The 19,186-nt window shown below is 42.7% G+C and overlaps 1 protein-coding gene across 5 annotated transcripts in view; it reads right to left on the bottom strand.

Moving 5' to 3' along the window:
- The window catches only part of CNTNAP5 (contactin associated protein family member 5), a 397,960-nt gene that overhangs the window by 263,407 nt on the left and 115,367 nt on the right, over window positions 1–19,186 (bottom strand). For all 5 annotated transcript variants that reach the window (XM_039494759.1, XM_039494757.1, XM_039494760.1 and 2 more), the window contains exon 3: window positions 16,314–16,507. In XM_039494759.1, coding sequence (XP_039350693.1) covers window positions 16,314–16,507 — 194 coding nt within the window. The remainder of the gene's footprint in view (window positions 1–16,313; window positions 16,508–19,186) is intronic.

The raw sequence follows: 19,186 nt of genomic DNA, 5'->3' as shown, positions 1-19,186 counted from the left end.
AACCCATACAAGTCCTTTCAACTAATACTACAGAAGTGCTTCCCTACATATTGGTTTGCTCACCAATTTTCCACTCCTCAATTGTTCAAAGTTGACTAATGACACCAGAAATTTCAGCTGAATCCTGTAAGCCTGAGATGTTTAGCTCTTCCAAAGTGTCAGATACATATTTAAACTTCACAATTAAGTCACAACCTAATAAACATGGCACATTCCAAAGAAGCACTGATAGGTTTATTAATTCTGCTGATACCTCGAAATTCGGGGTTTTCTCTTCCTCCATGAGGGATTTTTATAAGACTTTTTGCCAAAAGGAACATTTTGAATTAAAATTAATCACAACAATGACCCTCAAGGTGAGTGGTTGCATTTTAATTTTAAACTTTCATGCTACATAAAAATTCAAAAGCCACTAAATGCAAATAATTTTTCTTTGTCGTGGCCGGAAAAAAAAAAAAGAATCAACCCACACATTGTCCTTTATACTAGGCATAATATTTTCATGTATTAAAAAAAGATTTCAGCACCCTTACGGTTTCTCTCTCTCTCTTTTTTTTTTGCACTTAGGCAACAGAGCATATATTAAATATCTCTCTTATGTGTATCCTTTGCCTATTCTAGGCAATTGGGAACAGTATTTCAAAAACTGGAATATTAAAGTAGAGGCTTTGACAGTTACAAAAAGGATCTGATAAAATTTGCTTCCTAATAATAATGAGAACAGTAAATAATTTTAAAGCTCTTTCTACATGTTAAAAAAAAAAAAAAAAACCACCTCTTCTCCATCCTATGAATAATAAATCTATATTACGCTGAAGCTAGCAGGGGGGGAAAAAAAGGATACAAATTTTATTCTACAAGGGTGTATTTTTGGAATGGCAAACAAGATGCTGCCTCTTCAGCATTCCTGGCTTGGTACAAAGATGACAAAGTACTACTTGTCAAATGAATTCTAATTGGATGACTGGCTGGAAAGTTCTACCCCCACACCCTAACGCCATCTTTTCATCTGCACAAGATGATCCAGGAGTTAACATTCAGGGTAGTAAACTGAGTTAAAAAAGAAAGTTCAGAGTACAGCAGTTATAGAAGGAGGAAAAAATAATAATTGGTATTCTCCGTTCCACCTGGGAAGAATTATCAGGAGGGCTTTCAGCTGAAGTAGTTTGTCTTTGTCCTTCTAGTCCTGATTCAGAGCTCATGGAAGACAACATGAAGACCCTCAATGAATTTAATGGGCTTTGGGTGATGCTGTATAAGATATGAGACTAGGATGTCCATGTAGCCCTAAGGGATACTCTTGACTGGATACTCTTGACAAATACACTAAGGAAAATGAGGTTTTAATGCATCAGAGGTCTCTCCATAAATCATCTACATGCCTGCCTGCTTTTGGGTTTTGTTTCTCTTTCCCATTGGCCTCCTGCTCCCCAGGCCACAAAGCTAAGCTCCAATTCTAGTATGAAAGAACAGGGGAAAGCTTGCTAGAGAGAGACACAGACAGACACTTACAGAAAGTAATAAAAAAACCATTTCTGGGTGACCTGCTCTATATTGATGAATTTCAAATATTTACAGTGGAAAACTGGCTCATTGCTAATATTTTTAGGCCAAATTCTGATACATACAAGAGTCCATCAGTTTACATAATTTGCTTAGAGGTTTGGATAAGATTAGAGAGACCTCTTGCTTGGAAATTCTTTTTATTTGCTTGTTTTTTGACATTCTGGATCTCGTGTGTTATGGGTTAACATGTTCTACTCTCCTTTAATTTTTAGACAGCTTAATCCCAATCATGATATATCTGCTGCTCCACAGAGGAATGTAACCACTTCACAAAGACACGCCAACATTCACACTTAACTGGCAGTCTCTGCGGAACCAGGAACGGAATAGCACGAGCACTGAATGTCAACTTTCAAGTACAGAGGTAGCCCTCTGTGCAGAAGTGGTTTACTTGAGAATTTCCTCCCTGAAAAATTCCAGAGAGATTTACAGTAGATATTGTTCACCTACTCAAATTCAACATGATGGGCGGGACCCTCAACTAGTGTAAATCAGCACAGCCACATTAACAGAAGGGACAAGTGCTGGATGAGCAGATGTCACAGCGAGGTGCTGGGAACCTCAGCTATGACTTCTATGGATTGACACCAATTTACAGGGGCTCAGGATTTGGTCCAATATTTGTTTGCAGTTCTCTTCCCGTTTAAGTCCATGAGCATGGGAGGAGAATTGGGCCCTCATTAATGATCCTGTTTTGTCTTGAGAACAGATCAATAAAATCAAGTGACTTATTTTGCAAGGAAGCATATTACATGCGCTCGTGTTTCAACCAACCCTAAAGCATAATGAATCACAGGTGTATGGAGAATGTACCCCAGATAAGCAATGCACACATAGTAGAAATCTCTGCATTCTGGCCCCGATTCAGCAAATTTACACGTCTATGTTCTGGGGAATATCAGACCTTCACCCAAAGGTTCAGTTTGTCGTGTAATTACTAGACCTTTTGATGCCCAGATATTTTTTTCATTGTTGTCCCTTTTAAGATAAGCAAGGAGTTGAGGTCAGAAGTACGAGTGACAACATAATTCCTTTTTCCTCTGTTCTTGGATGGGATAAATGCCAGCTCTTTTGCTCATGTTTTAAGAGAAGGAGCAATTGCCTCACTCAGGTAGAGACATTTCAATGCAATCTGAAGTATTTCCCTGGGAAAACCATAGGGCTGGGAGATTTATGAGAAGTCTTTAAATTAAAATATCCAGAGCTTTTCAGAAATCGGCAAAGGTTTGGCAGAATTCAGACCCTCCCCCAAGCTCCCTCATCTCTTGTCTAGGTGTTGCGGAAATGTACAGTATAAAGTAAGTGCTGGAGGAAGGCAGCGGGTTAGACCCTCAACCCCTGGTCCAGCTGCTTTGCACTGCCTCTACCTTTCCTGTGTGTGCTTTAAGCATATGGAGTGGGAGTAGGGAGAGAATTCATCCACCTGCTCAGAATAGCACCATCTAGTGGCAGGAACTATGCTTTAGAAAAAAGACAAGTCACTCCACCAGCAGCCCAGGAGGTCCAGGTCTGATCTAAATCCCAACTCTTCTTCCATCTCAGGAGCAACACGATCAGTTCTTATCATTACTTCCCCACAGCCACACCTCTCCCTCAGACCCTCATTGCACCCCATCTCAACTACTGCATCCTCTGCCTCCTCCCTAGCCTCCCAGGTACGCACATTACCCCTATGCAGTCCATATACACAATGCAGCCACTCAACTCCTCTTCCTTGCCCATGAGTTTCATACAGCACGCTCCTTTTTGAATCCCCTCCACTGCCTCGCCATCAGCAAATGCACCTGTGCATTTAAGCTCCTTGTCACCACCTTCAGAGCTCTGGGTCGCTCTTCATTCATGACTCATCTCCCTCATCAGGCTTCCAATTAAATTCCCTACCCCTCCTCTTCAACACTGCTCCCAGCCTCGTTCACCCTTTTGTTAGCACTTCTCACACACTCTGCCCTTCATGCCATACCACCTCCCTTTGCACATTCCCCTCATTCTCTACTATGTCTGTATTCAGTTCCTTCTTAAAAAAGATCCACACTGCCATGGTACCTACAGAGACTTAGGCTGATTTGTATGTAGTTTGTCCATTCTAGTTCCCATTCCATTTCTGCTAACCACGGCCTACGGGTTTGTTCTTGTTTGACGGCAAGCTCCTCAGGGCAGGAACCATCTTCTGGTGTTTGGAGAGTGTTCAGCATGAAGTGGGTACTAACAAATATATAACCCTCGAAAACCTAGACAGTCCTAGTCAAACCAGAAGAGTTTGGCAAGCGTGTCTCAGCTCTATGAGCCAAGAGGTGGAAACATTATCTAAAAGTTGCATCTGGCGTAAAGCTAGCCAAAATATACATATTCACTAGAAAGGACGAACTTGCAAAGAAGGATCGATGCCTTGAAGAGTTAGTGTAGCCAATTCTTATGAACGGTGCTGTGTTCTGAAGTCTTCCAGGTGTCCAGGAAAGAGGCACATCATGGGCAGAAGCAATGCAAGCTTCATCCATGGTGCCTTGTCAAGAAATCTTGACCCTAGCCTGGAAGTACAACCCCCAGAGATGGCAGTGGTTCTCTTTGCCCATTCAGTGCCAAGCAGCATACACAACGGTGCTTTTTATATTGTTAGCATCATTCCGTTAGGCTTCCACTAGATTTTAACAGGCTTTTCATGAGCGAAAGGCTCCAATATCTTGTTAACCACTCTCATAAGCCATTCAATCCAAATTAACATGACCCAGAAGGGCCATAGAAATTAACACAGGTTTCAGTGGGAAAATCAAAGAAGAAAATATTTGTGTTTTGTATTCTGCAAATAATTTTTCCCAGTTGATCCCTCTCTAACCCATCTGCAAAGCAGATTCACTAAGGAAGCAATTCAGGTGGAAAGTAACTTCTCTCCACAGCCCTGCAGTCAATCCAACTGTTATTGTTTCCAAATGGCTTTCAGCTGTGGGCGGATCAGCTTTAGTGCTTTATCCCTGGGACATTTTTATTTGGCTAATCTTCGGAAATTGTTTGCTATACACAAATTAATGATCCGTTTCCCCTTAGCAAGTAGGCTTCATAGCCTGTGCATCACCCCACACCTACCTCCTTCTCATTTTAATCTATTTGCAAATGGTCATTTTCTCTCTCGGCACCTGTAGGATGTGATATGTAGAATGTATTTTTTAGGAGTTGGGACATGTGAAAAGATGCCTGCTTGTCTGGTAAGGAACAAGAACAGCCAGGTGAAAAGTTTGGTCAGCAACCTGATCAGGTGAACAACTCGGTCAGCGATCCAATCAGGTACACAACTGAGTTAGCAAACTAACCTTAGAATTAGGCAGGAAAGTGTTTATACAATATAGAATACATACCTTTGTAATAATGTATTTAAGGCGAGCGACTGAATGTGGGTGTGCACTAGCATTTAACCCTATGCTGTGGCCTGTTTCAGTGGACTGATCACTCACTGAAGCAGCAAATAAACGACATACTTCTTCAGCTCCAGAGTCTGTCTGTGAACCTGTGCATTCTGGGTAGCAGGGAAAAGAACTGGTCAACAGCACCAAACCATAAATGGCTTGAAGGACTATTTGGTCTATATTTATTGATAAATTAGAAGGCACAAATCTACAGCTTCATGTGTCTCACAATCAGGGCCGGCTCTGGCTTTTTTGCCCCCTCCCCAAAAAAAATGTCACGGCCGGAGTGGCAAAGCAGGGGGAGGAAAAAACACAAAAAAACCCACAAAAAACACAAACCTGTGTCGTGGCCGGGGCACGGGTGCAGGGGCACTCCCTGCGCTGCAGACGTGCCCCGGCTAGCGGGGGGGAGGGAGAGGGAGTGGGGGGAGAGGGAGAAGGGAGGCGGCCAGGGCTTCAGCGGGGCACTCGCCACACAGCCCCTTCCGCCGCACCACCTGCCGGGCGGGCTGCGCGCTGCTCCGGTCGGCAGGGAGGGAAGGACGCGGGCTGTCAGGCTTGCTGCAGACCCGACACCGGCTGGGGCAGACGGAGCGCGCAACCCGCTCCCAGCAGGGCGCTCCCCTCCTCCGCGCCGCCGCCCCCTACAGGCTGGCCGGATCGGCGAACCAAAAAAAGCAGCGTAGGATTAGGCGGAATGCCGCCCCATCGAATCTGCCGCCCCAAACACAAGCTTGCTTGGCGGGTGCCTAGAGCTGGCCCTGCTCACAATGCAGTACCTAAACCAGAAATGAAATTCGAACAATGAACTGAAATGAACTGGCTGGCCAAGGTCCTCCAAACTGAAACTAATCAATGTTAACAACCATATTCTACCACTAGTCAGTCTTCAATCTACCCCCTTAACAGAAGCCTGGAGGGGGAAAAAACACGGGCTTTGCAACATGCATTGAAAGTCTGAACAGGCAGACTGTGGGTGTCTCAGTTAGCCGGCCTTGTGGTTCCACAGCATCACTGCAGAATTTAGAACATCACTGTTATGACCAAGCCTCACAACACACCAAGATACCACATAAGCAGTCACTTCAGTCTCTAAATTGTTAGATTGCTGGTGTGCTGTGCCCACTGCCCATCACCGGTATTGTTTCCTTGTACTCCCCTATACGTCTGTTTGTAGCCATGTGTTGTCTCTTGTCTTATACTTAGATTGTAAGCTCCTTGGGGCAGCGGCTGTCTTTTTGTTCTGTGTTTTCACAGTGCTAGAGGTCCATAGCTAGAGGTCCTAGGTGTTACAAATAAATAATAATAATAAATGGTCCCCAGGAGTAACTCCATGTAGAACAAATTACAAATGAAGATTTATTTGGATCTTAATCACTCCCTTCCTAGAAGGCTCTGCCTAACCATGTCTGGAAGAGGCATGAGTTACAAGAGACCACTTTTAAAAGCTCAGAACCATTGGCCTGGTAATGTGAATCTGAACTGAAGTGGATTAGCCATGTCCCAATGTTAGAATCAGTCCCAAGTTAGTGCTAATCATGCAGTGATCGCAAAGGGGATCCAGGATGACCTGCCATACACTTAACTGTCACAGAATTGCAAGGTGAAAGAGCAGCTGAGAAGGGAGTCTCTGGAAGGCCGTACCTTCACTTGGCACGCCAAGACAGGCCCAGCATCTTCTTTCCTAGTTGGACATAGCCACAAGACTAGGACTCCTCCGTGTCTTCTCTCCACAAGAGCAGAGGTGGTGAAGATGGTGATAATTCATGGGTATGCAGTACTTAATACCAGTTGGACTGGTGATAATTACTGCATGCAAAGGCGATTAGCGCATCCAAACACATTTATAGTAGAATGAGATATTATAAACAGGCTTGGAAGGATTTGATTTTTAATCAGTAAGTGGTTGTATGACACTTCCCTCAGCACGCCCAGAATCGTAAGCCACAATGCGTTACCCCTCTGCCCCAGCAAGGGAGAGTTTTGCTCAGGCTTGACCTATATGTCAGCAACCTGCCATACCAGTCCGTCTGTCTCAACAACAAACTCCTTGGAACTCTGCCAGTTTGTTACCTGCAAAGCAAGCTTAAATCAGTGAACACCAATTCATGAATTCCCCAGAGACTTCTCTCTGCAGCATCCAGTCCCTCTCACAAGGATGCTCACAAACATTATTAATCTTGCTGCCTCCAAAAAGACAGTACATACATCAGCCTGTTAGGTTAGCTGAGGACTCACTCTATACCTCAATATAGCAGCACTGAGATCATTTATAGTAAAACTAAGAATAAATTTATTAATGAAGACCAGTGAGTTAAGTGATTTAAAGGAAGAAAAGACAAGTATGATTACAAACAAACCAATACACACTTTCTAGGGACTAATATCTAATCTCAGTAAATTAAATTTTCTGCCTAAGCAGTTTTCTCACTTACATCACAGTTACCAGCACCTCCAGGCCAGAGGATCCAACGTTCACAGAATCAAAGGGTGCTGTCCCCTTTGTTCCCTAAGTGATAGAAAATTAAGGGGTTCTCTTCCCTTCGTTTTATAGTCCAGTAAATCTTTGAAATGTATTCTTTGAAAAGCAAACCCAGTTCTTCTACCCTGCCAGTGATTTGATCCTCTGGTCAATCGGCCTTTTCAAATTGATATAATCACTTTGTTTACCTTAGATGTAAATGTACTTCCATTGTCTTTGGACTCCCCTTGCTCAATTGACATTAGAGCCATAGGCAAAACAACATTCCTTTGTCTACAACAACTTGTGCATTCACTCTACTCAGATTGCTTGGTCTGAACATATTTTAGGAACATATTTCCGGCACACATACCTTATTCTTTATACACTAACTGTCTATACTTTATGCAATATTATTAATGACCAGCGCATCACTGGTTTTTATGACACCTTACAAGACATCGTTTGACAAAATATTCTGACAATATTCGGTCTCTCTTTGCCAGTTGCCGTTAAGGGGCTCTTAGGTTCACACAAGCAAACCAAAAAAATATTTCCATCGATAATAAAAATCTACACATAGGCAAAGTAAGAAATACTGATTGAGAACTTAGTTTGACTTAAGGATATTTACTTTGTATATTCTGACATGTGATGTTGACAATGTGTGTTTTACAGGTTCTAAATTTAACTTTTTGAACCTCAGTGTGCCATTAACTATCTGTCCCCCTATTGTCTGACCAACCCCATCATTTCCCACTACTATGAATATCTAAAATTGATAAGATAGAAAATAAATGCTTAAAATAAACTGATGTTAAAATTATATAAAAAAATAAAAATCCAATTCTGCCATGCCTAAACCAAGGAGAATGCATTCAAACAATTCAACACTAATGCTTCTAGGGTTTCTCTCTGACCTTGCAAGAAGGTTTTAGGACATGGTGCTAAAAATGCCTTATCATAAAGCAGCTCTTACACTGTTGCCAGTCCTGTTGCCGTTCCAGCCGTGATGGAAAAGAATTATAAATCCGACAATAAGATTAAACACTATGAAAATATTGTCACAGTTTCAGAGTTCACTGCACTCCTCCCCCTTCCCCTCTCTCTCTCCCACACACACGTCTTCCTTGAGGACTTTCTAGGCTTCCTGCCATCACCTATCTCAAGTGGAGACCCATGTCTCTCTCCCTCCAAGGTCAGGGTGGGTTAGACATACAGTCCCTCTGCACCATACTGTGATTTCCTCAGCAGGTGAGACTGGGGTCCGGCACCTGTGATTAATCTTTCTCCAGGAGCTATGACACTGTATACCAGTTACCAACTAGTCTTCACAAAGCAAAAAACACATTTTATTCTTAGGGCAAAACCAGAGAAAACATTTTAAAAAAATAATAATAAAAATTCCTATATGCATGCTAAAAGCTTACCAGAGGTCACCCATCAGTTTTATGGGCTGTACCCAGAAGGTCTTATCCAGCTGATGAATCAAAAGGAAGGCCCTGATATCAGTTTAAACGCATCCTTTTTACATAAATGCTCTTTTTCTGTTGGTCTCCGAAAAACCCAGTTTGTACCCGTATACGCAGGTCACCCCAAGGGAGGTACCTCTCTGGAGTTGTTAAGTTTCAGCCACAGGCCTTCAACTCCAACCCGTTTTGAGTTCCTGAAGAAACTATGGTGACTCCCTACCACCATCACACTTACATGGCATACAGTCCCTGACCCACAGAGATACATAAACCATTCATAGACTTAATACAATATGGTCCCCCAAAGATACCACAATATCTGTCTCACACATTCACCATCACTAATTCACCAAAACAATTCCACAAACGTGGAAGAAGTTCCAGCAGAAATAGGAGTTTTACGGCACTTCACTAGATTTACAAACTAATTAAAAACGACCCTCCTCCGGGTTGCACTAGCCTAAGGACCCAATGCTGCAAACACTTGTGGCACCTACTTAATGTTGTGCATCTGAGGAGTCTCACTGAAGCCAATGGGACAAATCACATGCCCTTAACTTTATGCACATGCATAAGACTTCACAGGACCTGGGTCTAAACTGGTCTTCTTACCACCTCTTTGCTATCTCTACCACTGTCCTCCTTTATGTCCCTCCACAAAGTCACACCCCTGCTGATACGGGAGCTTTCTTCTGTACAGCTTTGATTATCCGGAACAGCCTCCCTCTATTTCTCTACTTCCTAGACTCCTTTTTCTTTCACATTTTAGCTGAGCAAGTCTCTTTTCTCCCTTGCCTAGGCACCTTCGGTCCATTCTCCCTCGGTTATTCTTTACATCTTTCTGTGTTCTTGTATTTTAACTCTCTAAAGCATTTTGCGTTACAGGTTGTAGAAAAGATGTTATCTAAACTAACGCATGATTGTGTTGCTGCCTGTACTTATGCACAAGAGTTGCAATCAGGGGCGGCTCCAGGCCCCAGCACGCCAAGCGCGTGCTTGGGGCGGCATGCCACGGGGGGCGCTCTGCCAGTCGCCGGGAGGGCGGCAGGCGGCTCCGGTGGACCTCCCGCAGGCGTGCCTGCGGAAAGTGTGCTGGTCCCACAGCTTCAGTGGAGCACCCGCAGGCACGCCTGCGGGAGGTCCACCGGAGCTGCGGGACCGGCGACCGGCAGAGCGCCCCCCGCAGCCTGCCGCCGTGCTTGGGGCAGAGAAATGGCTACGGCCACCCCTGGTTGCAACGATATACACAACTTGAACAGACCCCAGCTGTGTTGTGTAAGCAGGTCAAGTAAATTCTGAATTATTCAACATTTAAAAACACAGAAAAAAAAAAGGATTTCCTTTTTACATGCAATAAGATTTATGCTTTTTGTCTCTCAATCAGTAGCCAGTGTGTCCCCACATGGCTGATTTATCCGTACTGAAAATATAATTGTAAGCCTAGTTTGAGGTGAACCACAAAGTCTCTTCATAACAGGATTATTTAAATACAAATGAGTTTGGAAAACGGGTTTTCAATGGCTAATCTATTTTGTCTCTGACTCCAGCTGCAGGATTTTCTAACATCGTAAACATAGACTGAGTGAAAACATAAGCGGTATTGTGATTCTCCTCGCGCTCCGTCTGTGCAGCTCTCTCATTAATGTTAAACTTGATGGGAGTTGTATGCATGCCCTCAGAGGAGAATAATAAACCTTGTAATCTCTGTAAAGTAAAGAAGGGGATTTTACTGGTAATGTGGTCATAGATTCATAGACTCTAGGACTGGTAGGGTCCTCGAGAGGTCATTGAGTCCAGTCCCCTGCCCTCATGGCAGGACCAAATACTGTCTAGACCATCCCAGATAGACATTTATCTAACCTACTCTTAAATATCTCCAGAGATGGAGATTCCACAACCTCCGTAGGCAATTTATTCCAGTCATGTATACCAGTATATAAGAACCTATCTTATTAGCAGTCTGCTAAAGAATCTTTGGGCCCAATTCTCAGATAGAATAGCATAAAAGTTCTGTAGCCTAACACCATAAAGGGACTTTGAAGTAGTTGGAAAGGACTTCTGAGGGAGGAAGTCTCATAGGCTTGTTCAGAGCTGCTGTTCATTTCTACATTACCTTAACTCCCAGCCCCAAATGCAGACTGTATTTTTGGAGCTGCAGCTGAAATGTTCTGCATTATATGTATTCTAGAGAGTTCAAGAGAGTTGGCAGTTTTCCAGAGACATTATTAAGTGCACAATAGCAAACAATCCCACTGCATAGGAAAGATCGGAAGTATGGCAAGAGACCACCCTAGCTTCACCAGAAGATCTCCAATGATCTGAAACTCAAAAAAGAATCCTACAAAAAATAACACAAGTATGGAGGGACAAAATTAGAAAGGCCAAGGCACAAAATGAGATTCAACTAACAAGAGACATAAAGGGTAACAAGAAAACATTCCACAAATACATTAGAAGCAAGAGGAAGACGAAAGACAGTGTAGGCCTGTTACTCAATGGGGGGTGGGGAGGGGATAACAGAAAATGTGGAAATATCAGAAGTGCTAAATGACTTTTTGTTTCAGTTTTCACCAAAGAGTTTAGTAGCAATTGGATATTGAATGTAATGAATGCCAGTGAAAACGAGGCAGGATCAGAGACGAAAATAGGGGAAAAAAAACAAGTTAAAACTTGCTTAGACAAGTTAGATATTATCAAGTCTCTAGGGACGGATGCAATACATCCTAAAATACTCAAGGAGCTGACTGAGGGGATATCTGAGCCATTAACGATTATCTTTGAAAAGTCATGGAAGATGGGTGAGATTCCAGAAGACTGGAAAAGAGCAAATGTAGTGCCAATCTATAAAAAGGGGAATAAAGACAACCCAGGGAATTACAGAGCAGTCAGCTTAACTTCAGTACCCTGAAAGATAACGGAGCAAATTAAGCAATCAATCTGCAGAGACCTAGAAGATAATAAGGTGATAAGTAACAGTCAGCATGGATTTGTCATGAACAAATCATGTCAAACCCACCTAACAGCTTTCTTTAATAGGGTAACAAGCCTTGTGGATAGATGGGGATAGACATGCAGTAGATGTGGCATATCTTGACTTTAGTAAGGCTTTTGATACTGTTTTGCATGACCCTCTCATAAACAAATTATAGAAATACAACCTAGATGGAGCTACTATAAGGTGAGTGCATAACTGGCTGGAAAACTGTTCCCAGAGAGCAGCTATCAGTGGGTCGCAGTCAAGTTGGAAGGTCATATCAAGTGGGGTCCTTATGGGTCTGGTTCTATTCAATATCTTCACAATTATTCAGATAATGGCATAGAGAGTAGACTTATACAGTCTGAGGATGATACCAAGCTGGGAGGGGTTGCAAGTGCTTTGGAGGATAGGACTAAAGTTCAAAATGATGTGGACAAACTGTCTGAAGTAAATAGGATGAAATTCAATAAGGACAAATGCAATGTACTCCAGTTAGGAAAGAACAATCAGTTGCACACATACAAAATGGGAAATGACTACCTAGGAAGAAGTACTGTGGGAAAGGATCTGGGGGTCACAGTGGATCACAAGCTAAATAAGAGGCAACAGTGTAACACTGTTGCAAACAAAAAAAACATCAGTCTGAGATGTATTAGCAGGAGTGTTGTAAGATTACACAAGAAGTAATTCTTCCGCTCTACTCTTTACTGATTAGGCCTCAACTGGAGTATTATGTCCAGTTCTGTGTGTCACATTTCAGGAAAGATGTAGATGAATTGGAGAATAATCATTTTTGTTGCTCTAAGATCTAGAAAGCATGACCTCTGGGGAAAGGTTGAAAACATTGGGTTTGTTTAGTCTGGAAAAGAGAAGACTGAGAGGGGACATGATAACAGTTTTCAAACATAAAATGTTATTACAAGGAGGAGGGAGAAAAATTGTTCTTCTAAACCTCTGAAAATAGGACAAGAAGCCATGGGTTGAAATTGCAGCAAGGGCAGTTTAGGCTGGACATTAGGAAAAACTTCCTCACTGTCAGGGTGGGTTAAGCACTGGAATAAATTGCCTAGGGAGGTTGTGGAATCTCCATCATTGGAGATTTTTAAGAGCAGGTTAGATAAACACCTGTCTGAGCTGATCTAGAGGACTAAATCTACACTAGCAATTTGTCAGTAAAACTTTTGTTGCTCAGTGGTGTGAAAAAAAAACACCCTGGCCGACATAAGACACTCCGATAGACGCGCCGATGTGGATAGTGCTATGTTGGTGGGATACACTCTCCTGCCAACACAGCTACCACCACTCATTGGGGTGGTTTAATTATATCAACGGGAGAGCTCGCTCCTATCTGCATAGAGTGGCTTCATGGGATATCCTACAGTGGCTCAGGTGCTTCAGTATCGCTATGCTGTTGTAAGCTCTCTAGTGCGGACATAGCCTGCCTGGGGTGTAGGGGAATGGACTCGAAGATCTCTCCAGGCCCCTTCCAGTCCTATGATTCTATGCTTGCCCAGGCCCATAAGAGACGGAGAACAGAGCCTAAATTAGAACAGACTGTCTCCTCCATTTGTCATAACCTCTTTCGGGTTTTAGTTTCTGCAGGGTTCATGCTCCTTGAGTTTACAGTATAAACAACCGAAACACTCCAGGAGAAACTCAACCCCAATCACCAAGTTTCACTTGATTTGGGATCAAAATCACGCAAAAATATTGTTGGATTTCACTATTTCTACCTGAAGCTGTAAAAGTTCTTGAACCTTAATGAGATTTTCTATTAAGCAAGGCTGAGTGTTGAGTCCAATGAAACGGCAAACCAAATATGTTTCATATCATTTCAATTTTTACTGTGTGTATTTTGTATAGCTCTTGATCAAACAATACAGTTTGGTGAAGCTGTAACTTAACCTGAATTTCACCTTATACCCTGGGTATGGGGACCTAAATCCTGCATCGCTGGGTGTCACCTCAAACATTTGAGTTTAGGAAGCTATCATGCAGCAAGAAAATACCAGGACCATTTCCTTCATCTTACCCAAATTCTACTTCACATTTCCATTGCTATAAAAATAATCTCAGATTTGTTCTAAAACTGTTTGCACCTCAAAACTTTATAACATTGCTCTTCAAATAGGAAGTCTGCAGACCTACTGAGGCTTTAGAAGTTGTGTCACAAGGTTTTTCCTAGAAGCACCTTCACGCCTGATTATTTAGTAACGTGGGAGAGTTCAGCTCCTTCATAAATCCTGATCTACTGCTAAATGCCTGCTGGGCATATTCTTATTGTGGTACGCAAGACTCAGTGCCAGATCAGAAACTCTCTAAATTGGATCCTTAGGGCATGAAGATTTGCTACTGTGAATTTTACCAGTTGTCTTTTAAGTTCCTCTTTTAGAAGAAAACTTTACTAAAGGAAAAACTGGTTCTAAGTTTTTGAAAAGGAGGGAAGTTCAGTCCTAACAAGTCATGTTTAAAGAAAAAAAATCATTTTTTGAAATGCAAATTAATTTACACTTATGAAAAATAACCCTTTATAAAATACGGAACCAGCAGTAAGAGGTCAGGAAACATTGAATAATTTTGGATTCTTGGACAAACTTCAGAAGGTCCAAACACTGGACCCGAATCTTTCAGTGTTCAAAGTCCACACCTAGATCAAAAGCTGAATTTTGCAAATGGTCCTTGCACTTAATTCACTCCACTTTAACAGGAGTGGTTTAATTGATTTGAATGGAGTCTGCTTGATTTATGTAACTGTGAGAGGAGAATCAGGCCTAAATTTTGCATTTTAAGCCCATCTTTTGTTTATAAATTTTCTAACTGAAAGCGCAGAGAGCATAAGACACTTTCTCCAAGTCACACAGTGAAACAGCCATGCAAATGAGAATGGGAAACAGGTTGGTTAACCTCTCTTTCTTTTAATATTGTGCATGCTTCTCTATTTCCTGGGATTTATCCAAAAGTGGAAGTGAAATACAGACAAAACACTTATTACTGCAGCCCTGGCTCATCTGTAATCACCAAATTCTGGAAACCTCATGGAATAACCTGCTCTTGTGAAATTTACAAGATGGTTCCTTCAGCAAAATGTTCCAAAGAAGCTGAGATGTGTATCTGAACTTTTGAAGTTCATCTTAATCTTATCCCTTATTTTCAGAATATATTTTACTGAGCATCAGCACACTGTAGTACTGTGTAGGACATTGATCCCATGAATGAATGGTATAGCAAGGAAAAGGAAAAAACACATAACAGTTTAGACAAATCTTCATATATGACAAGAAGGATTTTTGCAAAGTCCTTTCTACTTTTCGAGGCAATATTTTACTTCGTATTGGTGTTTCTGGTGAGATTTTACTTCATTCAGCTAATAGCCTCTAAGCTGGTTTCATTACAGTATCCACCAACATTTAAAAGGGCACCAGATATATTTAAGTATTTAGCTTGAGGTACAGCAAGTCTGAAGGCTGGAATCTGACTATATGCACTGCTATGTGCACAAGACTGTGCCTAAAATACAGCTGTTCAGGAGCAACCCTTAAAGTTACTGTGTCTCAGACATACCCGGCTCCTCCTATACTGGGAACATATTACTACCCATTCCCACACTGGCTCAGCTGCTCTGGCCAGCAAGCAGGAGAGGGGCAGATAGCCAAGACTTTGTTCACTGCCTGCCCACCTGCTCTAGGCAGGGGCGGCTCTAGGAATCCCGCCGTCCCAAGCAGGGCAGCGCGCCACGGGGCGCGCTCTGGCGGTCGCCGGTCACGCGGCTCCACGGGACCTCCTGCAGACGTGCCTGCGGAGGTTCCGCTGGTTCCGCGGCTCCGGTGGAGCATCCGCAGGCACATCTGCGGGAGGTCCACCCGAGCCGCGGGACCAGCGAACCCTCCGCAGTCATGCCTGTGGGAGGTCCACTGGTCCTGCGGCTCCAGTGGACCTCCTGCAGGCATGACTGCGGAAGGTCCGCCGGAACTGCCTGCTGCCCTGCCGGCAAAAGGCCGCCCCAAGCGCGCGCTTGGCGCGCTGGGGTCTGGAGCCGGCCCTGGCTCTAGGCAGGGATTATGAAGGCTGGTAGCTCCACTTACCCCAACATAACCCAACTGCAAACTCCACCGTGCACAAATGCAGAAGGAAGATGTTCACTTCCCTGAGTGTTCATGTAGCCTGAAGCACAATGTAGGCCTCAGTCCATAATGCAACGTGACACAGAGAATCAGTGGTCTAATGGGGATTAGAATACTCATTGTGTGTTGGAGTCCCCGGTTTCACTGCTAAACCATTCTGCTTCCAAATCTATTCTGAAGTAGGAACTTGTTAAAATAAAGAAAAAACTGTTTGTCCAAACCCCAAACTAGTCTGAAACTAAATATCAGGGGGCAAATCTGCCTGGAACGTGCCAAGTTCAATTGTAACAACTGATCTGCACCAAAAAAGCTTAGACATACCCAGATGCTGTCTTCTTGTCTGTACTGCTTCCAGTTGCGTCCTGTATCGCTGAACATTAGAATGTAGCTTGTTATCCAGTCAGAGCTTCCGTACCTGCCTTGGGTGGCGACTGCTGTAATCTCAGCTCTGTCTCCCAGATCAATCTGTAGCCATTGTTGCGGATTAGATTCTGATGGGGACCAACCACCAGCTCCTAGGAGACATCAGAGAAAGGTGGCTTAGGAGTTCAACATTGGCACCCAAATGGTTATTAATAAAACTCATTTAAATCTTATAGTTTTAATTTATTACAAACTTGCCCCTACTTTACTGAAATTTAAAATTATTATTTTCATATATAAGATGCTTTGCAAATATAATAGCTCACGTGTTTACAGTTGCTTATTTAATTAAATGAAACGTCCACATTAAATAAGGAAATTCCTAGGCAATTTCTGCTTTCTGTCAACCAGTGACAGTCACCACACTTCAAAAAACGAGGATTACAACGTCATCATAAAAATGCATTTCTTACCGCAACGTGTATTTGTACAGACTCTGGGATGCAGCTTTATAGGCCCTGTTTTGTTTTAACATTCTCTTCTATTTTCTTTCATAGCAAGGTTTGAAAGATGCACATAAGAGTTAGCTACTGTGACTTGTACCTTGTATAGAATACTTGATTGCAGTCTTTAACTGCAAGTTGTAAATACACCTCTACCCAGATATAACGCAACCCAATATAAACACAAATTCAGATATAATGCAGTAAAGCAGCACTCCGGGCAGGCAGGGCTGCACACTCCGGTGGATCAAAGCAAGTTTGATATAACGCGGTTTCACCTATAACGCGGTAAGATTTTTTGGCCCCAGGGTAGAGGTGTATACTACAAAAGGTAGGTTGTAAAAGTAGAGATAATTTGGTCAAAAGTCAATCAACCAACAAAAGGGTCGTCTCAAAGAACAAGACGCTGCCCCCTTCTATAATACACCAGTTTGGTTTAGACACGATCTGGTTGTGTAAAAATACGAGGATGTTCTTTATTCAGAATATTCCAAAGAGGATTGATGCTTATGGATGTGTTAGCAAAGCTATAAACTAAATCATAAAAATTGGACTCTTAGGAAAAAGAAAAACCTTGACTTTTAAGCCCCCACAAAAAATTCTAGAAATATCCTTACTGGAATGGATTTCTTTATAAACACTGTACAGTCTTCATTCTTTACACTTTAATGAGAGTGTTTATAGTTAGAAATGTTTTACAGAAGGTATTGTTTTTTTTAAAACTCATATTTACTCGTAAAAGGTGTTGTCAAGATGGTACAAGCTTCCACTGACATGCTCATTCACAAATATTTGGGATCTGAAAGCAACCCATTCATATAACTTCCTGATACCATTGTTATATGAACAGCAAGATGTTTTAGGTTCAAATATAGCAAGGTCATTTGATGTGGTCACCAGTTACTAATGAAAAAAGTAATTTGAGTATAACAATATTTATATTTATATTAATTGGGAATTAATTTGCTATCCGGCAATGCTTAAGCAATTACTTAGCAAACGTGAAAGACGAGAAGAAACTCTCCAGGGATGGTAAGAAGAAAAGCTTATATCTTCTTTGATGACCATTTAAGTTTAAAGATGCTTTAATAATCATTTAAATTTCATAAAGACTATTTTAAGAGCTGAAAGACTTTCATATGGCCCCAACAGAAACAATTCCAACTCCTGTTAAATGCTCATGGAACTAAAAGGTTATCTAAGAAAATGAACTGAATTAAAAAAAAAACAACCCTAACTTTGAAGATGTTCTGAGGATTTCCGGCCATGAAGACAAGAGTAATACAACCATAAATTTGAAGAACAATTACAACCCTGCTGCATCTGCAATAGCACATTGCACAATCAGGAGCGGAAAATGCTACCAAGACCATCCCAGGAAGATGCTGAGCCCATAAAAGGTGACAGTGGCTGATAACCAAATTCAGCCATCTCTCTGAAAGAGGAGCATCTTCCCCCCACTCCGGTGAGTATATGGAAAAAGAAGTGTATATATTTCTCTGACTGAGACATGCACGCTTATGCCTATCTGCTCTCTTGCTTACTTTTATTACCTGTGTATACAGGCTTACTTCCTTACACACACACTTACACGCTCAGCATTCAGCTCAGCTCAGCCTGCTGGTCTCCTCTTTACAAGCACGCAAGCAGCAACAAGATAGCTCACAACAAAGAAGCCACCACACAGCACTAAGGAGCAGCAACCTCCCAGCCCGGCACTCCTTCTGGAGGGGGGCACATCCTCAAGATTTCAGCATAGCTGACCGATTTGTAAAAACAGCCACGAGAGCTGTCCCGCCGCTCCAGCCTGTCACTCTGTCCTGCCCCGTGTGATGCAGAACCCTGCTTTCCAAAATGGTCTTTGCCGCTACACCCCCACTTCTTGACACACCAGCAGGTGCTCCACACACCATCCTTGGAGCTGCCCCAGAAAGCACCGCACTTCAGACAAGGAATTCCCTCACGGCTTTCTCCTTGTTCCAGACAGGTAGTAATTTGCTGCTGACCTGTAGCAATAGCAAATTACGATGCCCCTGCACTGGGGCAGACCCGAAGCGTTTCCCCGTCTTTCCCCACTCACCTGCTCCAGTTAAGGAATAGGCAAGCTCACCACACCTGCTTTCTCCTGCAGGGCTGGACCCAAGGTCCAGGCAGCCCAAATATATATCAGGTGGTGCAGGGGTTGCCAAAGTAAATATTTTCTCTCTTCCTGAATGCAAGCAGCAGCTATATATGTGAGTGGCCTGAAGACAGATTGCCAGGCACTGCCAGAAAGCCTATGCATGTACATTTCTATTCCCCACATTATTCACTGGGGATTCTCCCCCC

This window comes from Mauremys reevesii, linkage group 11 (genome assembly GCF_016161935.1).
Source record: "Mauremys reevesii isolate NIE-2019 linkage group 11, ASM1616193v1, whole genome shotgun sequence".
NCBI classification, from domain to species: Eukaryota; Metazoa; Chordata; order Testudines; family Geoemydidae; genus Mauremys; species Mauremys reevesii.
This window is presented reverse-complemented; position numbering and strand designations above follow the sequence as displayed.